This window comes from Castanea sativa, chromosome 3 (assembly GCF_040712315.1).
Source record: "Castanea sativa cultivar Marrone di Chiusa Pesio chromosome 3, ASM4071231v1".
NCBI classification, from domain to species: domain Eukaryota; kingdom Viridiplantae; phylum Streptophyta; class Magnoliopsida; order Fagales; family Fagaceae; genus Castanea; species Castanea sativa.
This window is the reverse complement of record NC_134015.1, coordinates 39,065,091-39,084,040: the sequence shown is the minus strand read 5'-3', so window position 1 is coordinate 39,084,040 and position 18,950 is coordinate 39,065,091. Positions and strand designations below refer to the sequence as shown.

Below are 18,950 nucleotides of genomic sequence, written 5' to 3'. Positions count from 1 at the left end.
TTACCACCACATTGAAGGGTCCTGTGAGGGACTAAAGGACTGGTACAGTAGACTGACGCCTAATTCCATCGGCACTTTCAAGGAATTAGGCGCACAATTCGTATCACACTTTATCGGGAGTCACCGGCATAAGAAGTCTACTGCGTGTCTGATGAACATTAGACAACGAGAAGACGAGACTTTAAGATCATGCATAGCTCGCTTTAACAAGGAAGCTCTCTCAATAGACGAGGCAGATGACAAGATACTTGTAGCAGCATTCACAAACGGGCTGCAGAAGGGTAAGTTCCTATTTTCTCTGTATAAGAACGACCTAAAGACTATGTCTGAAGTATTTTACAGGGCAACCAAGTACATGAACGCGGAAGATGCGTTACTGGTAAGAGAAGAAAAAGCCTAGAAAAATGGGAAGACAGGAAGACGCACGCTCGGATAGGGGCCAAAAGAAGGCTAGAATTGAAGAACGACGGGATGATCGACACCCTAGACCACCCACAGGGAGATTCACGAGCTTCACTCCCCTAATCGCTCCTATCGACCAGGTACTAATGCAGATTAAAGATGAAGGAGCCTTGACTTTTCCCGGCAAGTTGAAGGGAGATCCCAACAAGAGGCCAAGGGACAAATACTGCCGTTTTCATCAAGATCATGGCCATGACACCGCTGATTGCTACGACTTGAAGCAGCAAATAGAAGCTCTTATTAGACGAGGAAGGCTGCAGAGGTTTGTCAGCAAGGAGAGGGCAGACTCGCCACAAAATCATGCTCCTCGACGAGGTAACGATCGCCCCAGGCAACCCCTAGGAGATATAAGGATGATTGTAGGGGGCACCATAACCACCGGGTCATCGAAGAAAGCTCGAAAGAGATACCTCAGAATGGTTTAGAACATCCAGATGATGGGTTCCGCGCCCAAAATGTCGCGGATTGACAATCCCTCCATTGGATTCTCAGAAGAAGATGCACGTCGTCTTCACCATCCCCATGATGACGCGCTCGTCGTCACCATACAGGCAGGAGACTATAACATGCACCGAGTCCTCGTCGACAACGGCAGTTCAACAGACATCCTCTACTACCCTGCTTTCCAACAAATGGGGATTGAAAGGGAGCGACTAGTTCCGACTAACGCCCTGCTCGTCGGCTTTGGAGGAACAAGGGTATTTCCACTTGGCGTCATCACTTTGGTAGTAACTATTGGAGACTACCCACAGTGGATCACCAGGAATGTAGCATTCCTCGTAGTCAATTGCTCGTCAACCTACAACGCCATCATAGGACGTCCAACCCTCAACTCGTGGAAGGTTGTAACCTCAACCTACCATTTAATGATAAAATTCCCTACTGATTATGGAGTAGGAGAGTTGAGAGGAGATCAAGTAGCTGCACGCGAAGAACGTCGGGCAACGACGGAGCCCGTTGAGAGGCTCGAAGACGTACCTCTTGACGAATCCCAACTGGAGCGGACGACCAAAATCGGCACCCTTGCAGACCTGACAGTGCGTCAAGAACTCACGACCTTCCTAAAAGAAAATCGGGACGTGTTCGCATGGAGCCGTGAAGACATGCCAGGAATTGACCCATCAGTCATGGTACATAGGTTGAATGTGTCGCCATCTTTCCCGTCCGTCCGACAAAAGAAAAGAATCTTCGCCCAAGAGAAAGATCGGGTGGTAGCAAAAGAAGTCCGCAAGCTACAAGAGGTGGGACTTATCAGGGAAGTTTACTACCCTAATTGGTTGGCAAACGTTGTGATGGTCAAAAAGAACAACAAAAAATGGAGGATGTGTGTCGACTTCACGGACCTAAACAAAGCATGCCCCAAAGATAGCTACCCCCTCCCGCGGGTCGACATCCTCGTGGACTCTACGGCCCAACATCAGCTGCTGAGCTTCATGGATGCGTTTTTCGGATACAACCAAATCCGAATGGACGAAGCTAATCAGGAGAAGACTTCGTTCGTAACAAGCCAAGGCCTTTTTTGTTACAAAGTCATGCCCTTTGGCTTGAAAAACGCTGGCGCAACCTATCAAAGGCTCATGAACAAGATGTTTGCATGACAGATTGGAAGAAACGTCCAAGTATATGTCGATGACATACTAGTGAAAAGTCAAAGGGAAGAAGATCATTTGGAAGATCTCAAAGAAACCTTCGATACTCTTCGCTCCTACAACATGAAGCTTAACCTAGGCAAGTGTGCCTTTGGAGTGACGGCGGGAAATTTCTTAGGGTACATGGTGTCCCAAAGAGGTATCGGGGCTAACCCGGACAAGATCCGGGCCATAATGGAGATGGCGCCTCCTAAAAATATAAAGGAAGTACAAAGCCTTAATGGCAAGGTCGCCGCACTTAATAGATTTGTGTCAAGGGCAATGGATATGTGTCTACCATTCTTCCGCACACTAAAGAAATCTTTTGAATGGACGACCGAATGTCAACAAGCGTTCGAAGACCTGAAGGCCTACCTCTTTTCACCACCGTTACTAAGTCCCTCACAACCAGGAGAAGAACTTTTCCTTTATCTGGCCGTCTCCCCAGCCGCCGTCAGTGCGACCTTAGTCAGAGAAGACAACAGGGTCCAAAGGCCCGTATACTACGCCAGCAAGGCACTACATGGCCGTCTCACCTTCGCTCTAGTCACGGCAGCCCGTAAACTCAAGCCATACTTCCAAGCCCATACGATAGTTGTCCTAACTGACAAACCTTTACAGCGAGCAATGGGCAGTCCTGAAGCTGCCGGGCGAATGGCATTATGGTCAATAGAGTTGAGCGAGTTTGACATACAGTATCGCCCTCGCACCGCCATTAAGGGACAAGCGGTCGCCGACTTCATTGCAGAGTTCGCCAACGCAGAAGGCAAGGGGGCAAAAAATCCCCAATGGAGCATATTCATGGATGGGTCGTCCAATAAGAAGGCTGGTGGAGTAGGAGTTGTACTCAAATCTCCAGAAGGCGATGAGATCGAATGTATGATCCGTCTCGATTTCCCTACGACTAATAATGAAGCCGAGTACGAAGCCCTGATAGTGGGCTTAGACTTTGCCAAGATTGTAGGGGCCGTAAACATGGTTGTTCACTGCGACTCCCAGGTCGTCACAAGCCAAGTGAACGGCGAATTTGAGTGTAATGGCAAAAAGTTGAAAAAGTATTGGGAGCAAGCGAAGAGGAGAGTGGATGAGCTGTAGACCAAGATAGTCCAAATATCAAGAGGAGAAAACGAGCAAGCCAACCGTCTTGCCAAAACCGCATCAGTAGAGTATATGATCGCCCTCGACAAGGTACTTTCTTTTATTCAACCCTCACTACTGATAGATGTCATCAACATACAGGAGATAGGTTCCGAAAACAATTGGACCACCCCCTTAATCTCTTACTTAAAAGACGGCACGTTGCCCGGCGAGAAGGAGGCGACGAGGAAGCTGAAGGTCCAGTCAGCGTGGTTCGTCTTGATAAAGAACGTCCTGTGTAAGAGGGGATTCTCCCGACCATACTTAAGGTGCTTAAGTCCCGAAGAAGCGAATTATGTCATGAAGGAAGTACATGAAGGGATCTGTGGCAACCACTCAGGGTCGCGATCATTAGTACATAAGCTGATCCGGGCAGGATTCTACTGACCATCCATGCAGAAGGACGTCGAGACATATGTGAAGGCTTGCGACAAATGTCAAAGGTTCAGCAACATAATTAGGCAACCAACAGAAGAGCTAACTCCAATCATAGCTCCATGATCGTTCGCCCAATGGGGACTAGACATCATGGGCCCTTTCCCTACAGCAATAAGGTAGCTGAAGTTCCTAATAGTCGGTATAGACTATTTCACCAAATGGGTGGAAGCTAAGGCGTTAGCCACCATCACCGAGAAGAACGTGCGAAGCTTTGTTTGGAAAAACATAATTTGTAAATATGGAATCCCCAGGGTTTTAGTCTCGGACAATGGTAAGCAGTTTGATAATGACGCCTTTAGAGACTTTTGCTCGCAGTTAGGAATCCGGAACCACTACTCCTCTCCGGCTCATCCTCAAGCCAACGGACAAGTTAAGGTCACGAACCGATCCTTGCTTCGAATCATCAAGACCCGCCTCGAGGGGGCAAAGGGCATATGGCCAGAAGAGTTGCCAAGCGTCCTATGGGCGTACATGACGACGGCCAGAACACCCACAGGAGAAACTCTGTTTCGACTAACGTACGGGAGCGATGCAGTCATCCCAGCTGAGATTGGGCTCACGAGTTATAGGGTGGACAATCACAACAAAAGGAGGAATGACGTGGCCATACGTCTACAGCTTGATTTGGTTGACGAGGTCAGAGCAACAACTGAACAAAGACTCGCACGATATCAGGACCTCATGGCCAAACACTACAACTCCCGAGTCAAACACCGAGACTTCAAAGTCGGAGACCTCGTCTTAAGGAAAGTGATGGGCGCCACTAGAGATCCCGCACAAGGAAAGCTTGGCCCAAACTGGGAAGGACCCTACAAGATAACATCATGGCTAAGGAAGGGAACCTACCACTTAGAGACACTTGACGGGCAGAAGCTACACCACCCATGGAACGCCGAGCACCTCAGGAAGTACTACCAGTAGAAGATAGCACGAAGAACACCACTCCTCGTCTCCAGTTTATCCAATATATTTCTTTTAATCATTTATCTTAGTTTATTTTTTGCCTACAATACATTTTAAGCCCAAGGGGCTGAAGGTTTATTCTTTTTGGAACAATTATTCTACTTATGCATTCATCATAATAAGAGGAGTTTATTCAGAAACGATTGATAAATTTGTTATGTTAGCTAGTCTTCAAGGAGACAGCATTGTCCCGCAAAGTGGACGACCTTATAGTTAAGTCCACAAAGTGGACGACCTTATGATTAAGTCCACAAAGTGGATGAACATACTGCTAAGTCCACAAAGTAGACGACCTTATGGTTGAACCCACAAAGTGGACGAATCTACCATTAAGTCCACAAAGTGGACGACTTTATGGTTAAATCCACAAAGTGGACGACCTTATGATTAAGTCCACAAAGTGGATGACATACTGCTAAGTCCACAAAGTGGACGAACTTATGGTTGAACCCACAAAGTAGACGAATCTATCATTAAGTCCACAAAGTGGACGATCTTATGGTTAAGACCACAAAGTGGACGAATCTACTATTGAGTCCACAAAGTGGATGACCTTATGGTTAAGTCCACAAAGTGGACGATCTTATGGTTAAGTCCACAAAGTGGACGATCTTATGATTAAGTTCACAAAGTAGACGGCCTTTTTAAGTCCATAAAGTGGACGGGTTCAGTATAACGGCCATTAAGTGGCCGACCGTTACAAAACTTACAAAACGAATGAGTTTATTAAAAAAAAAAAAAGTGAATGAATAGTTAGCTAAAAAAAAGCTGACGCCGTCACCCATAAGGCTGATGGGTAGATAAAACAGCTTGAAGTTTCAGCTAAAAGAAAGCTGACGCCGTCACCTATAAGGCTGATGGGTAGATAAAACGACTTGAAGTTTCAGCTAAAAGAAAGCTGACGCCGTTGCCCCTAAATCCGACGAATACCGAACAACCTAAAGTATATTATCAGCTGAGAAAGCTGACGCCGTTAAAAGCTGACAGGCATATAGCAATAAGTTTTGATCCGACGCCGTTGCCCATAAGGCTAACGGATTGATAAAAACAGCTCGAAGTTCTAGCTAAAAGAAGGCTGATGCCGTTATTACTTTGATAATTAACGGAAAAACAACACCGTCACCCATAGGCTGACGGGCTCATCACGAGCAAGTGGTTTTTAACTTAGATAGAAGAGAAAAATATGACTCGAATATAAAACAACACATTGAGATTAACATAAATAATGTCTTTACAAAAGCCCAGAGCAACGGGCGTCAAACGTTAAAACTCGTTTACATTTTACAAAAAGAGAAGTGCTGAAGTTCACGAAGCGGGGGGATCTTGAGACCTTCCGTCACCTTTGGCAATAACAGGCTGGGCGCTAGGAATAGAAGGGTCGACGGCATTTAGATCATCGCCATAAGGATTTGTTGACGAAGTCGAAGTGATGGGCTTGTCCACGGTTGGCTGAGCAAGAACAATGCTATCATTCCTCTAGTTAGCGTCATCACCTTCCTCATTGACAGTGTCGCCTGCAGGAGTCGATGGAATAGACTCATCCATGGAAATCTTAGATAAATCCAAGTCAGGATAAACGGATTTTACTTGTTTCAAGCAGTCCTCAAACCCGTCATCATAGTAGGCGGCACAAGCGTCTATAAAGGATGACGAGTCCTTAAACTCCGTCACAGCATCGCTCCTAGCCGTTTCCACCTGAACTAGGATGGACTTCAGCTCCTTTTCTGCCGTCAGCTTGGCTTCTTCTTCCAGCTTCCGCTGACGACTTTCCTCCGCCAGCTTCTCCTTTAGATCCTTCAGCTCCGTACCAAGGACACGGTTCTCATCCTTATATTGCGCTTGTCCGTCAGCTAAGTACTTGATACGCTCATGCAGATGGGTAATCACCCCTTCCTTGGCAGAACACCTCTCTGACAAAGCCTTCATGCGAACCATAGCCTGCATGGCCAAAGAAAAAACAAAGTCAGATCATTAAAACTGGTCGGGCACCAAAATAAGAGAGAGGCATAACCGAGTAAGATCAAACAGGCCTGACGCCCCTATCTTGTCCGTTGCCTGCTTGGCACAAGGGTCCATCTCCTCATCCTTTAGAATGGACTTCGTCACCTCCATGGCATAATCCTTGTGGGTTAAAAGGCGGCGGACGGATCCCTGGTCGACGGGGCCTGACAACGTCATCAGCCCTTTGCCTGCCCCATGGACGGACTTGGGAGGTGACGACTTCTTTGAAGATTTATCTCCAGGAGTTATGGCAACCTTCTTCCCAGAACGCTCATCCTTGCCGTCAGCTTTCCTCTTGGCTCCTGCCTTCCCGACGGACTTTAGGGCAGACGACGGTGTCGACTCCCCTTTAGCCTTCTCCTGTTCTTTCTTCTTGGTAGCAGCGGCAGCCCATATTCTTTGTCTGGCTGACTCCATTTTTGCAAAAGATAGAGAGGGTTAGAAAAGAAACAACGTCAGGGTGCAGACGGAAGAAATTGGAAGATACTCACGTCGACGAGAGTAAGCGTTTAGCTTGCAAGCCTCCTCCGTCGGCTCGGGACCACCACAATACAAATGTAAAGTGTCTAGCGTGATTAGGTCCCGACACTTTCGCTCGTCCAAGGGGATAGCCGTCACCCGATGGATGAAATCCTCTTGTTCCGCGGTAATGCGTGGACGGGTGTTAGCTGGAAAGAAAAAGAGATGGGGTTAAGGATCAAACAAACAAACGAAGTAAAAAAGTAGACGGGGTAAACCTGAGTTCCTGACATATGCCCAGGTGTTGTCAAAAAAACCATGAGGCATTGACTCCCACACCTCCTGATGGCATACCCAATTCGTCCCCTCTACAAAGAAATATCTGTCCTTCCACTTTCTATTGGAATCAGGCATGTTTGATACCAACTTTAGCTCTTTCTCCTTTACTGCGAAATGATACACCCCTTTGGAAGAGGAGATATGCTGAGGGCGGTAGCACCAAAAGAACTCGTCTAGGGTTAACTGACGGTTCCCACCACTCAGACGACCCCACAGGATCTCGACACCAATGAATGTTCGCTAGGCGTTAGGGGTAATCTGGCTTATGGATATCTCTAGAAAGTTAGACAGCTGACGATGTAACGCCGTCAGTGGTAATCTTAATCTGGCAGCGAACATGGCATCATACATGCCAACATCCGCGGTTCGTCCCGAATAACATCTCTCACCCTCCTCGGGGAGGCGAATTGGGATATCGTCTGGTATTTGATAACGGGCCCACAAATTTTTGAAAATATTTTTCGACATCGTCGAAGGGAGTTTGTTAACGGACCATTCTGGGGGTAGGATGAAAGGACGATCATCACCAGAAGCTCCCGAGGTACTCTCTATGGTTTCCTCGTCACCGTCACTCCCACCCCCGTCACTGGTTCTTTCTTTTTCCTCTTCATTGATCCTCTGGTCTCCATCACCTACCCTCTCCTCTTCACCGTCCTCGCTCACCTCACCTTCTCTAGAACTCCCTACTTCCTCGTCAAAAGAATGGGTTGACGTTTCCCTTTCTGACGACCGGGATAGGCCCTCCTCGGGCTCACGGCCTGATTGGAAGACCTCGTCGTAACCCGCTCTGTCGCGGATCGATGATTGATCACTCGTCGCCTTCCTAGACATTTGACTACCTACAAACGACGGGTTTATTCTAAGAACCTAGGCCGACGACCTCACTAAAGGCCACTACTAGAAAAATAAAAGAAGGAAAAATAAAGGAAGAGAACTTACAAGTAAAAGGATGGTCCCAAGAAGTTGACGGCAATTTGGTTGACGGAGTCAAAAGATCAGCGGTGACGCTCTCTCTCTCAAAATTATCAAGGTGTGAAAAGTTGGAAATAAGAAGGAAAATGAAATATATATAGGCGAAAGAGGGCACGGAAGACGAAGTGACACGCTCGTCCATGCACGGAGCCCATCAGTCCATGCCATGTGTCCCACCATTTAATGAAGGTGGCTCGAATTACCACGCATGAGTGGCTTCCCAACAACGTCAACTCCATAACCCGTCAGCTATAGCTGACGGGGTCATGGAGTAGGGGGCAGCTGATGAGGGTGATTTTACAAGTTGTTCCTAACACCTTAGGAAGGCTGACGGGAGTAACAAGCCCGTCAGCTCTAGTCACTGAACCATCTTCCTTTGACGTCCGCGGCTCTGCCTCATATCTGACGGCATTGGGTTGAGGGGAGAAAACTAATGAGATCAAGGCTGAAGGAAGAAAGCTGATGGAATCAAGCTGAAGGTTCTAAGCTGACGACCTTTCCAGAAACAACTGTGTAGGCTGACGACCTTAGGAAGGAAAGGCTGACAGAAGGAAAAGCTGAAGGGGATAAGCAAACCTTCATCCATAACCTATTTTGTCCTCCACGTATACGTGTATAAGGAAAGTTCTTGCGCTACAGGTTTGACCCTAGTCGAGAAGATTCCTATAAGGAAAAGGGCTCTAGGTGATACGTAAAATCCATAAATTACTCTCCTAGAAGGAAAGTACTTCCTTACCAAGGCGCTTATTTCGGCCCCACACTACTATATATACCCCAAAACCCTCATAAACCACGGTACACATAATTCACTTTAGCTCTAGCGCTTTAGGGTTGCGAATAAGAAAGAAGCTCTAACTTGACCTTTGGAGGGTTTTTGGCTGGCACTACACCGGTGCCCTTTGTTTGGTCTTGTCTTTTGTTGTGCAGGTGTTGTTTCGAGTCAAGTGAGGGCCACGCGACAACTAGTGGATTTTTCTTCATTATCAATGACAATTTGTAGCATACAAGGTTGCAGCAAATCCTGAATACTGGTATGCGTGTAAAAAATTTAGAATGGCACCTATCAAGGGTCATGTGCAATGCACACAAACCAATTTAATGAGAAAATTTTGTTAACAAATGTCTTCTCTCTCTTCCTCCTCCTTGCTCATCAAAAACCCAGCCCCTTAACCCATAAGGGGCTGGGTTCCTGAGGAGCGAGGGGGAAGAGGAGAAGGAAAAGAAAGAATGGTGTGTTGATGATAGGTTTTGAAGAGAAAGAGATTTGTATTTTTATTTGATTTTTGTTGTTGGTGAGAGAGAGCGAGAAATATTTTTTATAGAAATTTTTCATTAAATTGGTCATGTGCGTTGCACTTAACCTCGACATGTGCCACTTTAGTTCGTTTAACACGTATGCTAGTATGCAAGATTGTCCACTACCTTGTACGAAGCAAATAATTGTCTCCTTTTTTTTTATTAACTTGGTGACTAGGATAAGACTCAATAATATATAAAACACGGTACAATTTTGTTAAATGGAAGGACCGCTAGGCATTGTGATCCTCCGAGAGGAGTGAATAATTTCTCATAACTTACATGGTCAATTCAAATGGAAATTGAAGCCAATGTAAGAATCACATTAGGTAACTAATGGTCAAATAGGCATTCAATACTATTAAAAAAAAAAAAAAAAAACAAACAAAACAAGAGTTCAACAAAATCAATTAAAGCAGTGCATACATTTTTTTAGGATCATCTATAATTTATGATATATATCAATTCGAAGATGTTTTGCTTGCAGTTGACTTCATGATATTTTGCCACATAAATTTTTAAGGCCTTATGTACTACATGTCAATGTTCTAACACACACACACGCTCACACACTCACACACAAAATAAATGAGTTTAAATTCTATTTTTATATATAAAACCTCTATTAGAATCTTGACATGTTATGAGTTTTGTACCTCAGCTAACACATACTGGTAATTCCAACGAAGATATCCAAAGTTCAAATCTCATCTCATCCCCAATTGTCAAATTGTCCAAAAAATAAATCTTGACATATCATATTTGCTTTAAATAATAGAACAAATAGTTCCATTAGGCATTTACAACCACAACAACAATAAATTCCTGTTAATAATTACCATAATTAAAAATTTAATAGTTTCATTTAAAAACCCAATCATAATAACTATCATAATTATCAAATTTCATACTTAATATTTCATAAAAATAATCATAATTCTTGTGTATTAATAACTATCAAAATTATCAAATACATATTTATATACAAAATAAAAGAGAGAGAAATTCATTTTTTAGATAAATTCATTTTTTCCCCTTAAAAAAGATAAAATCATTTTTTAATAAATTTTTCTGACTAGTTATAATTATTAACAAAACTAAATCCAATTGAATTGCATACCACTCATAAGGTTAATGTAACCAGATTTCCTGCCAAATATATCATTTTTTTCTTTGTCAATTTTTGCTTGTAATTTATATAATTAAGGCATTATATATTCGGTGAGTAGAGGCCTTTTGGAAGTCATTCGTATTTCTATAAAAAGATGAGAATTTTAGGTTTATCCTAAAATATTACACATCAATGTTTATAATAATAATAATAATAATAATAATAATAATAATAATAATAATAATAATAATAATAATAATAATAATAATTGTAAGGCCACAATTTGCACCCAAACCCAAAAAATAAGATTGGGATAGGCCCAAAAAGCCCAATACAATGAATTTGTAGAGAGTGGGCTTGAAATTTAGGTTTTAGTGATTTTTAACTAATAAAGATAATGAGCTAGATTGCAACATCATACATATGAGATAGTTTATATAAAAAAAATTGTCATCGGACTCAAGCCATAGAGGCTAGATCCTATATTTCTCCTCCTTAAAGACAGGTTATAGATATTGATCTTAATGTCTATAGTGTTTTCTTTTTCCTCTCTCTCCGCTCTCCTGAATGTCTTCTCCTCCTTTTATATCGCCTTTCTTCCTCTCTCCATCCTCCATGTATGGATCAGATTACTGGTTTGGATACTTGTCCCATCACTTCCCCATTAATGCAGCCAAAGGTTTAGCTGCAGAGCATTTAATGTGGTGATAGCAACTTTATCTTGGATATTTTATAGCCCTTCTTCCTATCCGGTACACCCACCATGCATATCCTTACTTACAAGTTCTCCTAGAACACTGCTTTTGGACGTCGGGCAACCCTTTCCTACCTCGGCTTTATTCAGCTAAGGATGGACTCCTCCTCAAACCACCTTCCGGGATGACCTTGATCAGCCTTTGCTTCTTTATCCCTCAACACTGCCTCTTAAGCCGATATTCCCACATCTTCGGACCATTTAGTGTCCTCGGATTGGGCCTTTGGCCCAATATATACTCTTGGGCCCATTAACCCTACAATAGCCCCTCGAGATTCTCATTTTTGCCATCTTGGGAGAAAAAAAGGATCTCGATATCTGTCACTGTCACTTTGTATTCGTCATACATCGTCCTTGACAGTGAAGGGGTCCCTTGAACTGCCCATTGCACGTTCTTGATGTTTCAGCATGCGAGACGCTCTCTCATTAAATTTCTATGGCTTTTTGTCCCCCACGTTCTACGATGCGATGCAGATCCAACACAAGTGGGAATTTTCCCGCTTGCAAACCCTCTTTGATATAAATATCCTCAAATCAAATCACCTTTCTCACTTCAACATTCATACAATGAACTTGCAAACTCTTTCCGTCTACACGTGCCCTCACAATTACCAAGAATTAATCCGAGGTGGTTTTTCTTCTTAGCGTAAGTCTTCATAAACTTCTACACTCATTATCTTTTTGCATACTTTTCTCTTTTTTATGTCCCTTTCTCCTCGGCTCACTTATCCCTTTCTCTATTTTTCAATACCTTCAATACTCTCCTAAAAATGGGTAGATTTGCTTCTTTAGTAGATTCCAAGAAAAAAAATAGAACAGTTTTTAAGGCTTTGTATAGGATTCCACCGTGGGTATCCGTTAGGTACTATAAGGAAGGGGAATGGCATGAGAAAAGGCGAGAGGGAGAAGTAGTAATCCCAATGATCGCTTTTATAGAGGAAGGGATGAAAATCCTGATGGGGACGGTCACTAGGGATTATCTTAGGGCCTATAAATTAGCTCCTACCCAGTGCGCCCCAAATATGCTTAGGATTTTAAGTTTTGTAGATGCACTCAATGAAAAGATGGGTTTGGAACTCACCCATCACGACGTTATCTAGATTTACAATCTCCACCATCTAAAGGGGCAGAGATATTACTTAAAATCTAGGTATCCCGAGGTTAGATTGACCCAATGCCTCCCTGAATCCAACAAGGGTCTAAAAAAAGACTTTCTGATCATATTGAGGGAATGGCATGAGGGCCTCCCCTATCTAACAAGGGAAGGGGAACCAAGTGAGGCTCTAGGTTTAGATGAGCTAATCATAATCACCCTCTCTTCTTTTTCTTTAATTTGGGTATATATAGAAAATTTCTTTTGATTTAACCTTGTTTTTCTTGGTTATTTTGCAGATAGACGCGCTGCTATCCCTCACTTCGGCCTTGTCAACCAAGCGAAATTAGACGAAATATTGAAGGCAAAAGTATTTGTACACACCGATAATCAACTCCGAGCAGCACATTCGATCCTCGACTACAATCCCATCTCCAAATCCTTCCAGGCGCCGAAGTGTGTGATTAGAGCGAAAAACCCACGCTTACACCGGATAAATGTTGCTGCTGAAGGTTTCCTTCTTCCTAAGGGAACCCCCATTCCCCAAATTACTCTCGCCTCTCAACCCATTCCTGAAGGTATTCCCACAATATATTTTCCATCCCAACACACAGCCGGTGAAGCGACCTCCTCTCAACCCAACATAAAGGAAGAGGAAGAAATCGTTGAAGTTTCAGATTCCGAGGACGAATTTGAGGTTTTCAACCAACCCATCTCCCCGGAGAGCCCAGCTGGTGACCTTGGCAGTTCATTTTCAGAACCCACAAGCCATCCCTAAGAAGAAACTATTAACTCAGATACAATGGGAATCCAACGCAAGACTAGACAGAGCCTTAGAGATATAATGGAGTCCTAGGTTAGGAGTCAAGAGCTTGGGAAGACTGATCAAACTAAACTCCCCTTTCTAAGGACAAATAGCCAGAGAAATCATCTCAGCCTAAACTCCCTCCTCTGCCACCCGTTCAACCCCAACGCGCTGATTAGGCTGATCATAAGAGAACGAGGGAGCATTCTAAAGACAAAGAAGTGACTGAAGGGGGGAAGAGCCACCTTCCCAAGGACGTGGAGCCTCAAAAAGGAGTCAAGCAGGCTCGGACAACATAGACGAGCCTAGAGAAAAGGATTGAGGTTCAGGCCCCTGCATCCGCCCCAATTTGGGCCCTTGCAATGATCTTGGACGATCATGAGGTCATTGCTGATGCCTCCATTAGAGGTTCTAATTTAGGAACAGCTGCTTGTGTAGCTGACACATTAGAGCAAACTCTTCTGTTGCCTAAAGATATGGCCGAACTGAGGCAAATAAGGAAGCAGGACGTCTTCATGACACTAAAGAGGAAGCTCACCATGGTAAGATTCCCATCCAACTTTTCTTCAACTTTTACTCTTTTTTTTATACTTAGTTTGTCTAGATTGATTATGTCCCTTTGTTCTTTTCTATTGTTGTGAATAGGCCGTCCAATCTGCTTATAAGGATGAGGAAATAATTATCAGCTCACACAGAGCAATGAAAGATGAGGAGGCCAGGAACATCAATGCCCAGAAAATCTTTGAGTTGGCGGAGAAGAAACTACATGAGGTCACTACCGAGCTGAACAAAGTAGAAAGCGATAAAATGAGCGCCGAGGTAATTCTAAAAGTAGCTGAGAGATAGGACGAGACTCAACGACTACAGCTTCGCCAGGCCGACGAAGATTATACTGTGGTAAAAAAATTGATAGAAGACCTCCAGAAAAGTCTAAGGGAGTTTGAGAAGGCGAAAGAGAAAGCCAACAAAGCCAAGTAGGAAGCTGATAAAGCCAGAGAGGAGGCCGAGAAAGCAAGGGACCGAGCTGAGCAAGATGGATACGAGGTTAGGATGGCTGAGACTGAGGAAAACCTTAGGCTACAGGTCTCGGAGGTATGTAGACATTACTGCCTCCAAGTGTGGAATGAAGCGCTGACTCAGGTTGGGATTGATGCCTCTTCTGCCCTTTGGAGGACAAAAAATGTTTACTACCCCCCAGCCATCCGAGCTTCTGTTCCATCTATCCCTAAGGCTGACGCTGCCTCCCCGGGAGCAGATGCTGGCAAGGACAGATCAGTTGAAGCCCTTCCTTCCACTGGACCTCTGTCCGAGGAGGTTAAACAATCTGAGGCCACTGGACAGCCAACTGAAATAACTAAAGGGGTGGCCCATGATGTTGCTCAACCCCCCACTTCCCCTAAGGATCCTACCAAGGAGAAGGAAGCTACTGAGACAATAGAAATTGTCCTGGCGACCCTTCCTGTCACAACCAAGGAGGACTCAAAGGGTAAAGGACTTGCTTCTGACACCATGGCTCCTAACTAGCCTTCAAAGACTTCCAAGGGGAATCCAGTGATAAAGACAAAATTGTGATTGATCCTTGTTTGTTCTTCCTTTGGAAAAGTGTAATTGGTTATGCTGTATGTAAATTGTCTTTTCAAAAGACTTTAAATTAGTGAAAATGCCAAGTTCTTTCTTTTATGTGTATGACGCTTGTATCTTTTCTTTGTATAACTTCTACTTTACTTAATGCCCAATTAGTAAGACAATGACATATGCCTAGCTTTGTTATCTACATAAGTGATAATTCCTTTCTAATGAATCAAAAGTTAGTTAGTCAACAAAATTTAACAAAGCACCTTTATAACTGCAAAGTCTATACATCACAACAAAACATTCATTCACATCATTTCCAATATAACTTAATGATCTTAAGGAAGTAATCAGACATGGACCAGGCAACAAGTGTGTTTGGTATACTTACAAATACTTTAAGTGATGCTCATGAACTCCCATCTGTTCATCACTGTTTTGGGAGTCCCCAAGATATACGATCAGAATGGCTAAACATTGCTAAAATCAACCTTAGGTATTAGTTGACTCAAAAATGGATGGTCCGAGGAACCAGAGGGTTTTGTTTGACACTTAGGAAAATAACTTATAGTGTTAATTTTTCCAAAGTAGATGGTCCGATGAACCAGACATAACTAAGGTTTTGTTCAACACTTAGTAAAATATCAATTTATCCAAGGTATGTGGTCCGAGGAACCAGGCATAGCCAAGGTTCAGTTTGATACTTAGAAAGATGAACTGAAGTGTTAATTTACCCAAAGTAGGTGGTCCGAGGACCAGACATAACTAAGGTTCTGTTCAACACTTAATAAAATATCAATTTAGCCAAGGTATATGGTCCGAGGAGCCAGGCATAGCCAAGGTTTAGTTTGATACTTAGAAAAATGAACTGAAGTGTTAATTTACCCAAAGTAGGTGGTTCGAGGACCAGACATAACTAAAGTTCTGTTTAACACTTAGTAAAATATCAATTTAGTCAAGGTATGTGGTTCAAGAAATTAGGCATAGCTAAGGTTTAGTTTGATACTTAGAAAAATGATACTCAACGTAACACATAATGTCATCAGTAATAATATGGCAAAAGTGCATTTCATCAATAATAATACCTTCATAGGTTATTTATATTCCAATGATGTGGTACAACTTTTTCATCTAAGTCCTCAAGATAATATGCCCCTATCCCAGCTACTGAGGTGATGCGATATGGTCCTTTCCAGTTGGGTCCCAATTTTCCCCATACTGGGTTTTTTACAGTGCCCAAAACCTTTCTCAATACCAAATCTCCAGGTGTGAGTGACCTTAACTTTACATTGGAATCATACCCCTATTTGAGCTTGTGCTGATAATAAACTAGCTGAACCATGGCGTTTTCTCATCGTTCTTCAACTAAGTCTAAGCTTTTTTTTCTAACAGGCCATCATTATTGCTTAGAGTGAAAGAGCTTTTCCTCAATGTTGGAAACCTAGTCTCTAGAGGGATTACAGCCTCAGCTCCATAAGTCATAGAGAATGGTGTTTCTCCAGTGGACCTCCGAGGTGTAGTTAGATACGTCCACAAAACATGCGACAATTCTTCCACCCACCTTCCTTTCACATCATCCAGTCTTTTCTTCAACCCATTAACTATGACCTTGTTGACAGCCTCGGCCTATCCATTCACCTGTGGATAAATTGGGGTGGAATATCTATTCGTAATGCCTAGATCACAACAGTATCTTCTGAAGGCCTTACTATCAAATTGCAGGCCGTTATCTGAAATAAGAGTGTGAGGAATTCCAAACCTGGTGATAATGTTTTTCAAGACAAATCTTTTCGCATCCAAATCCCTGATATTTGGTAGTGGCTTAGCTTCAACCCATTCGGTAAAATAATCTGTGCTAACGAGCAACCATCTCTTATTCCCTGTTGCCTTTGGGAATGGCCATATAATATCCAAGCCCTATTAAGCAAATGGTCAAGGGCTGGACAGAGGATTGATGGATGTTAGGAGCAAACCTTTGATACTGGTCACACTTCTTCGCATAATCTTGTACTCCTCTCTGCATATTTGGTCACCAATACCATTGTGTAAGAGCTCTATGAGATAAAGATCTTCCTTCCGTGTGACTTCCATAAATCCCTTCCTGTACCTCTTCCAAAAGTAGTTCTGTTGCTTCAGGATGTATACATAACAAATATGGTCCAGAAAAAGAGCATTTGTACAACTTTTGGTCCTCGGATAGCTAGAACCGAGGTGCTTTTCTGCGTACTTTATCTGCCTCGGACTTCTCTTCGGGCAAGATATCATCCTTAAGGAATAAAACTATAGGGTCCATCCAACTAGGTCCCACCTTGATTTGATGAATTCAGATGGTGTCATTGTTTGTCTCAGTAGGTTTACATATATCTTCAATATGGATAACCCGAGGTAGGCCTTGTACCGAGGACGTTGTGAGGGTGGCCAAAGAGTCTGCATGGGTATTCCTGCTCCTGGGGATCTGTACCAAAGTAAAGGATTCAAACTTTGACTATAAATATCTCACCTAGGTCAGATACTTTTGCATTCTCGGATCTTTAGCCTCTAGTTCTCCTTCTACCTGGTCCACCACCAATCGTGAATCTGAGAACATCTGCACTATTTTCCCCCCATCTTCTGAACCATAGTCATTCCTACTAGTAAAGCTTCATACTCAACCTCATTGTTGGTGGCCGAGAATCCCAATCTTAGGGACTTCTCAAAAGTAAATCCCTCAGGAGATACCAAAACTAGCCCCACTCCAGATCCTCTTTGGTTTGCTGCCCCGTCAACGTACACCTTCCATAACAAAGGTTCCTTGAGTGAAATCATGCCAACTAATCTTTTATCCATGTCCAGACTCTTAGCATTCTCTTCTAGTGAGGGCTTAGCGAATTCAGCCACCAAATTAGTAAGGACTTGACCCTTTACAGAGGTGCGAGGCATATACTTGATGTCAAAAGCCCCCAAGATGGTACCCCATTTGGCAATCCTACTCGTGTAGTCGGCACTTTGAAGTATTGACCTAAGAAGAAGTTGAGTCAAGACAACAACTGTATGGGATTGGAAATAATGGGGAAGCTTACGTATAGCATGCACCACTGCTAGGATAGCTTTTTCCAACAGTATATAATGCACCTCGGCCTCATGTAAGGACTTACTCACATAATAAATTGGCCTCTGTACACCGCCATCAATCCGTATCAAAACCAGACTAACGGCATGAATAGCCACAACAATATAGGCGAATAGGACTTCATCCACCTCTGGCTGAGACATAACAGGTGGTCGTGAAAGATATTCTTTAAGCTGCTAGAAGGCTAAAGCACACTCCTCGGTTCATTCAAATCCCTTCCACTTATTCAACAACTGGAAGAAAGGCCTGCATCTGTCTGCGGACTGAGAAATAAACCGGTTTAGGGCAGCAGTCATCCCTGTCAACTTCTGAACTTCTTTAGGATTCCGAGGCGAGTGTAAGCTGTTAATTGCCCTAACCTGCGCAGGATTAACTTCAATTCCACGATGAGTTACCATGTAACCTAGAAATTTACCTGATCCCACATCAAAGGAACACTTAGAAGCATTAAGGCGTAGCTTATATTTTCTCAGCGTTTGAAAGGTGTCATTTAGGTCTTTCACATGCATGGACATCATTTTACTTTTCACCACCATATCATCTACATACACCTCAATAGTTTTTCCCAATTGTGACTCGAACATCCTGGTCATCATCCTTTGATAAGTAACCTCTGCGTTCTTCAAACCAAAAGGCATTACCTTGTAATGATAATTCCCTGTTGGAGTGATAAAGGTTGTTTTCTCCTGATCATCCAAAGCCAAAGGTATCTGGTGATAGCCTTGAAAAGCATCCAAAAAACTCAGCCGAGGATGCCCAACAGTAGCGTCCACCAGCTGATCTATACAAGGCATTTGGAAAGATCTTTGGG

The 18,950-nt window shown here is 43.4% G+C and overlaps 1 protein-coding gene across 1 annotated transcript; it reads left to right on the top strand.

The window, feature by feature from the left end:
• The first annotated feature begins 917 nt into the window (after nucleotides 1-917).
• On the top strand, nucleotides 918-3,185 carry LOC142628917 (uncharacterized). The gene is made up of 2 exons (XM_075802944.1): nucleotides 918-1,703; nucleotides 2,064-3,185. The coding sequence occupies exons 1-2, from the start codon at nucleotides 918-920 to the stop codon at nucleotides 3,183-3,185; spliced, it is 1,908 nt and encodes a 635-aa protein (XP_075659059.1).
• The last annotated feature ends 15,765 nt before the right edge of the window (nucleotides 3,186-18,950 follow it).

What these genes read in the sequence shown, in the direction of transcription:
- LOC142628917 (XM_075802944.1), top strand. Translation starts at nt 918, where the DNA reads ATGTCGCGGATTGACAATCCCTCCATTGGATTCTCAGAAGAAGATGCA. An exon ending in AAGTCCGCAAGCTACAAGAG is followed by an intron (nt 1,704 to 2,063) that starts GTGGGACTTATC and finishes TTTGCATGACAG; the next exon opens with ATTGGAAGAAACGTCCAAGT.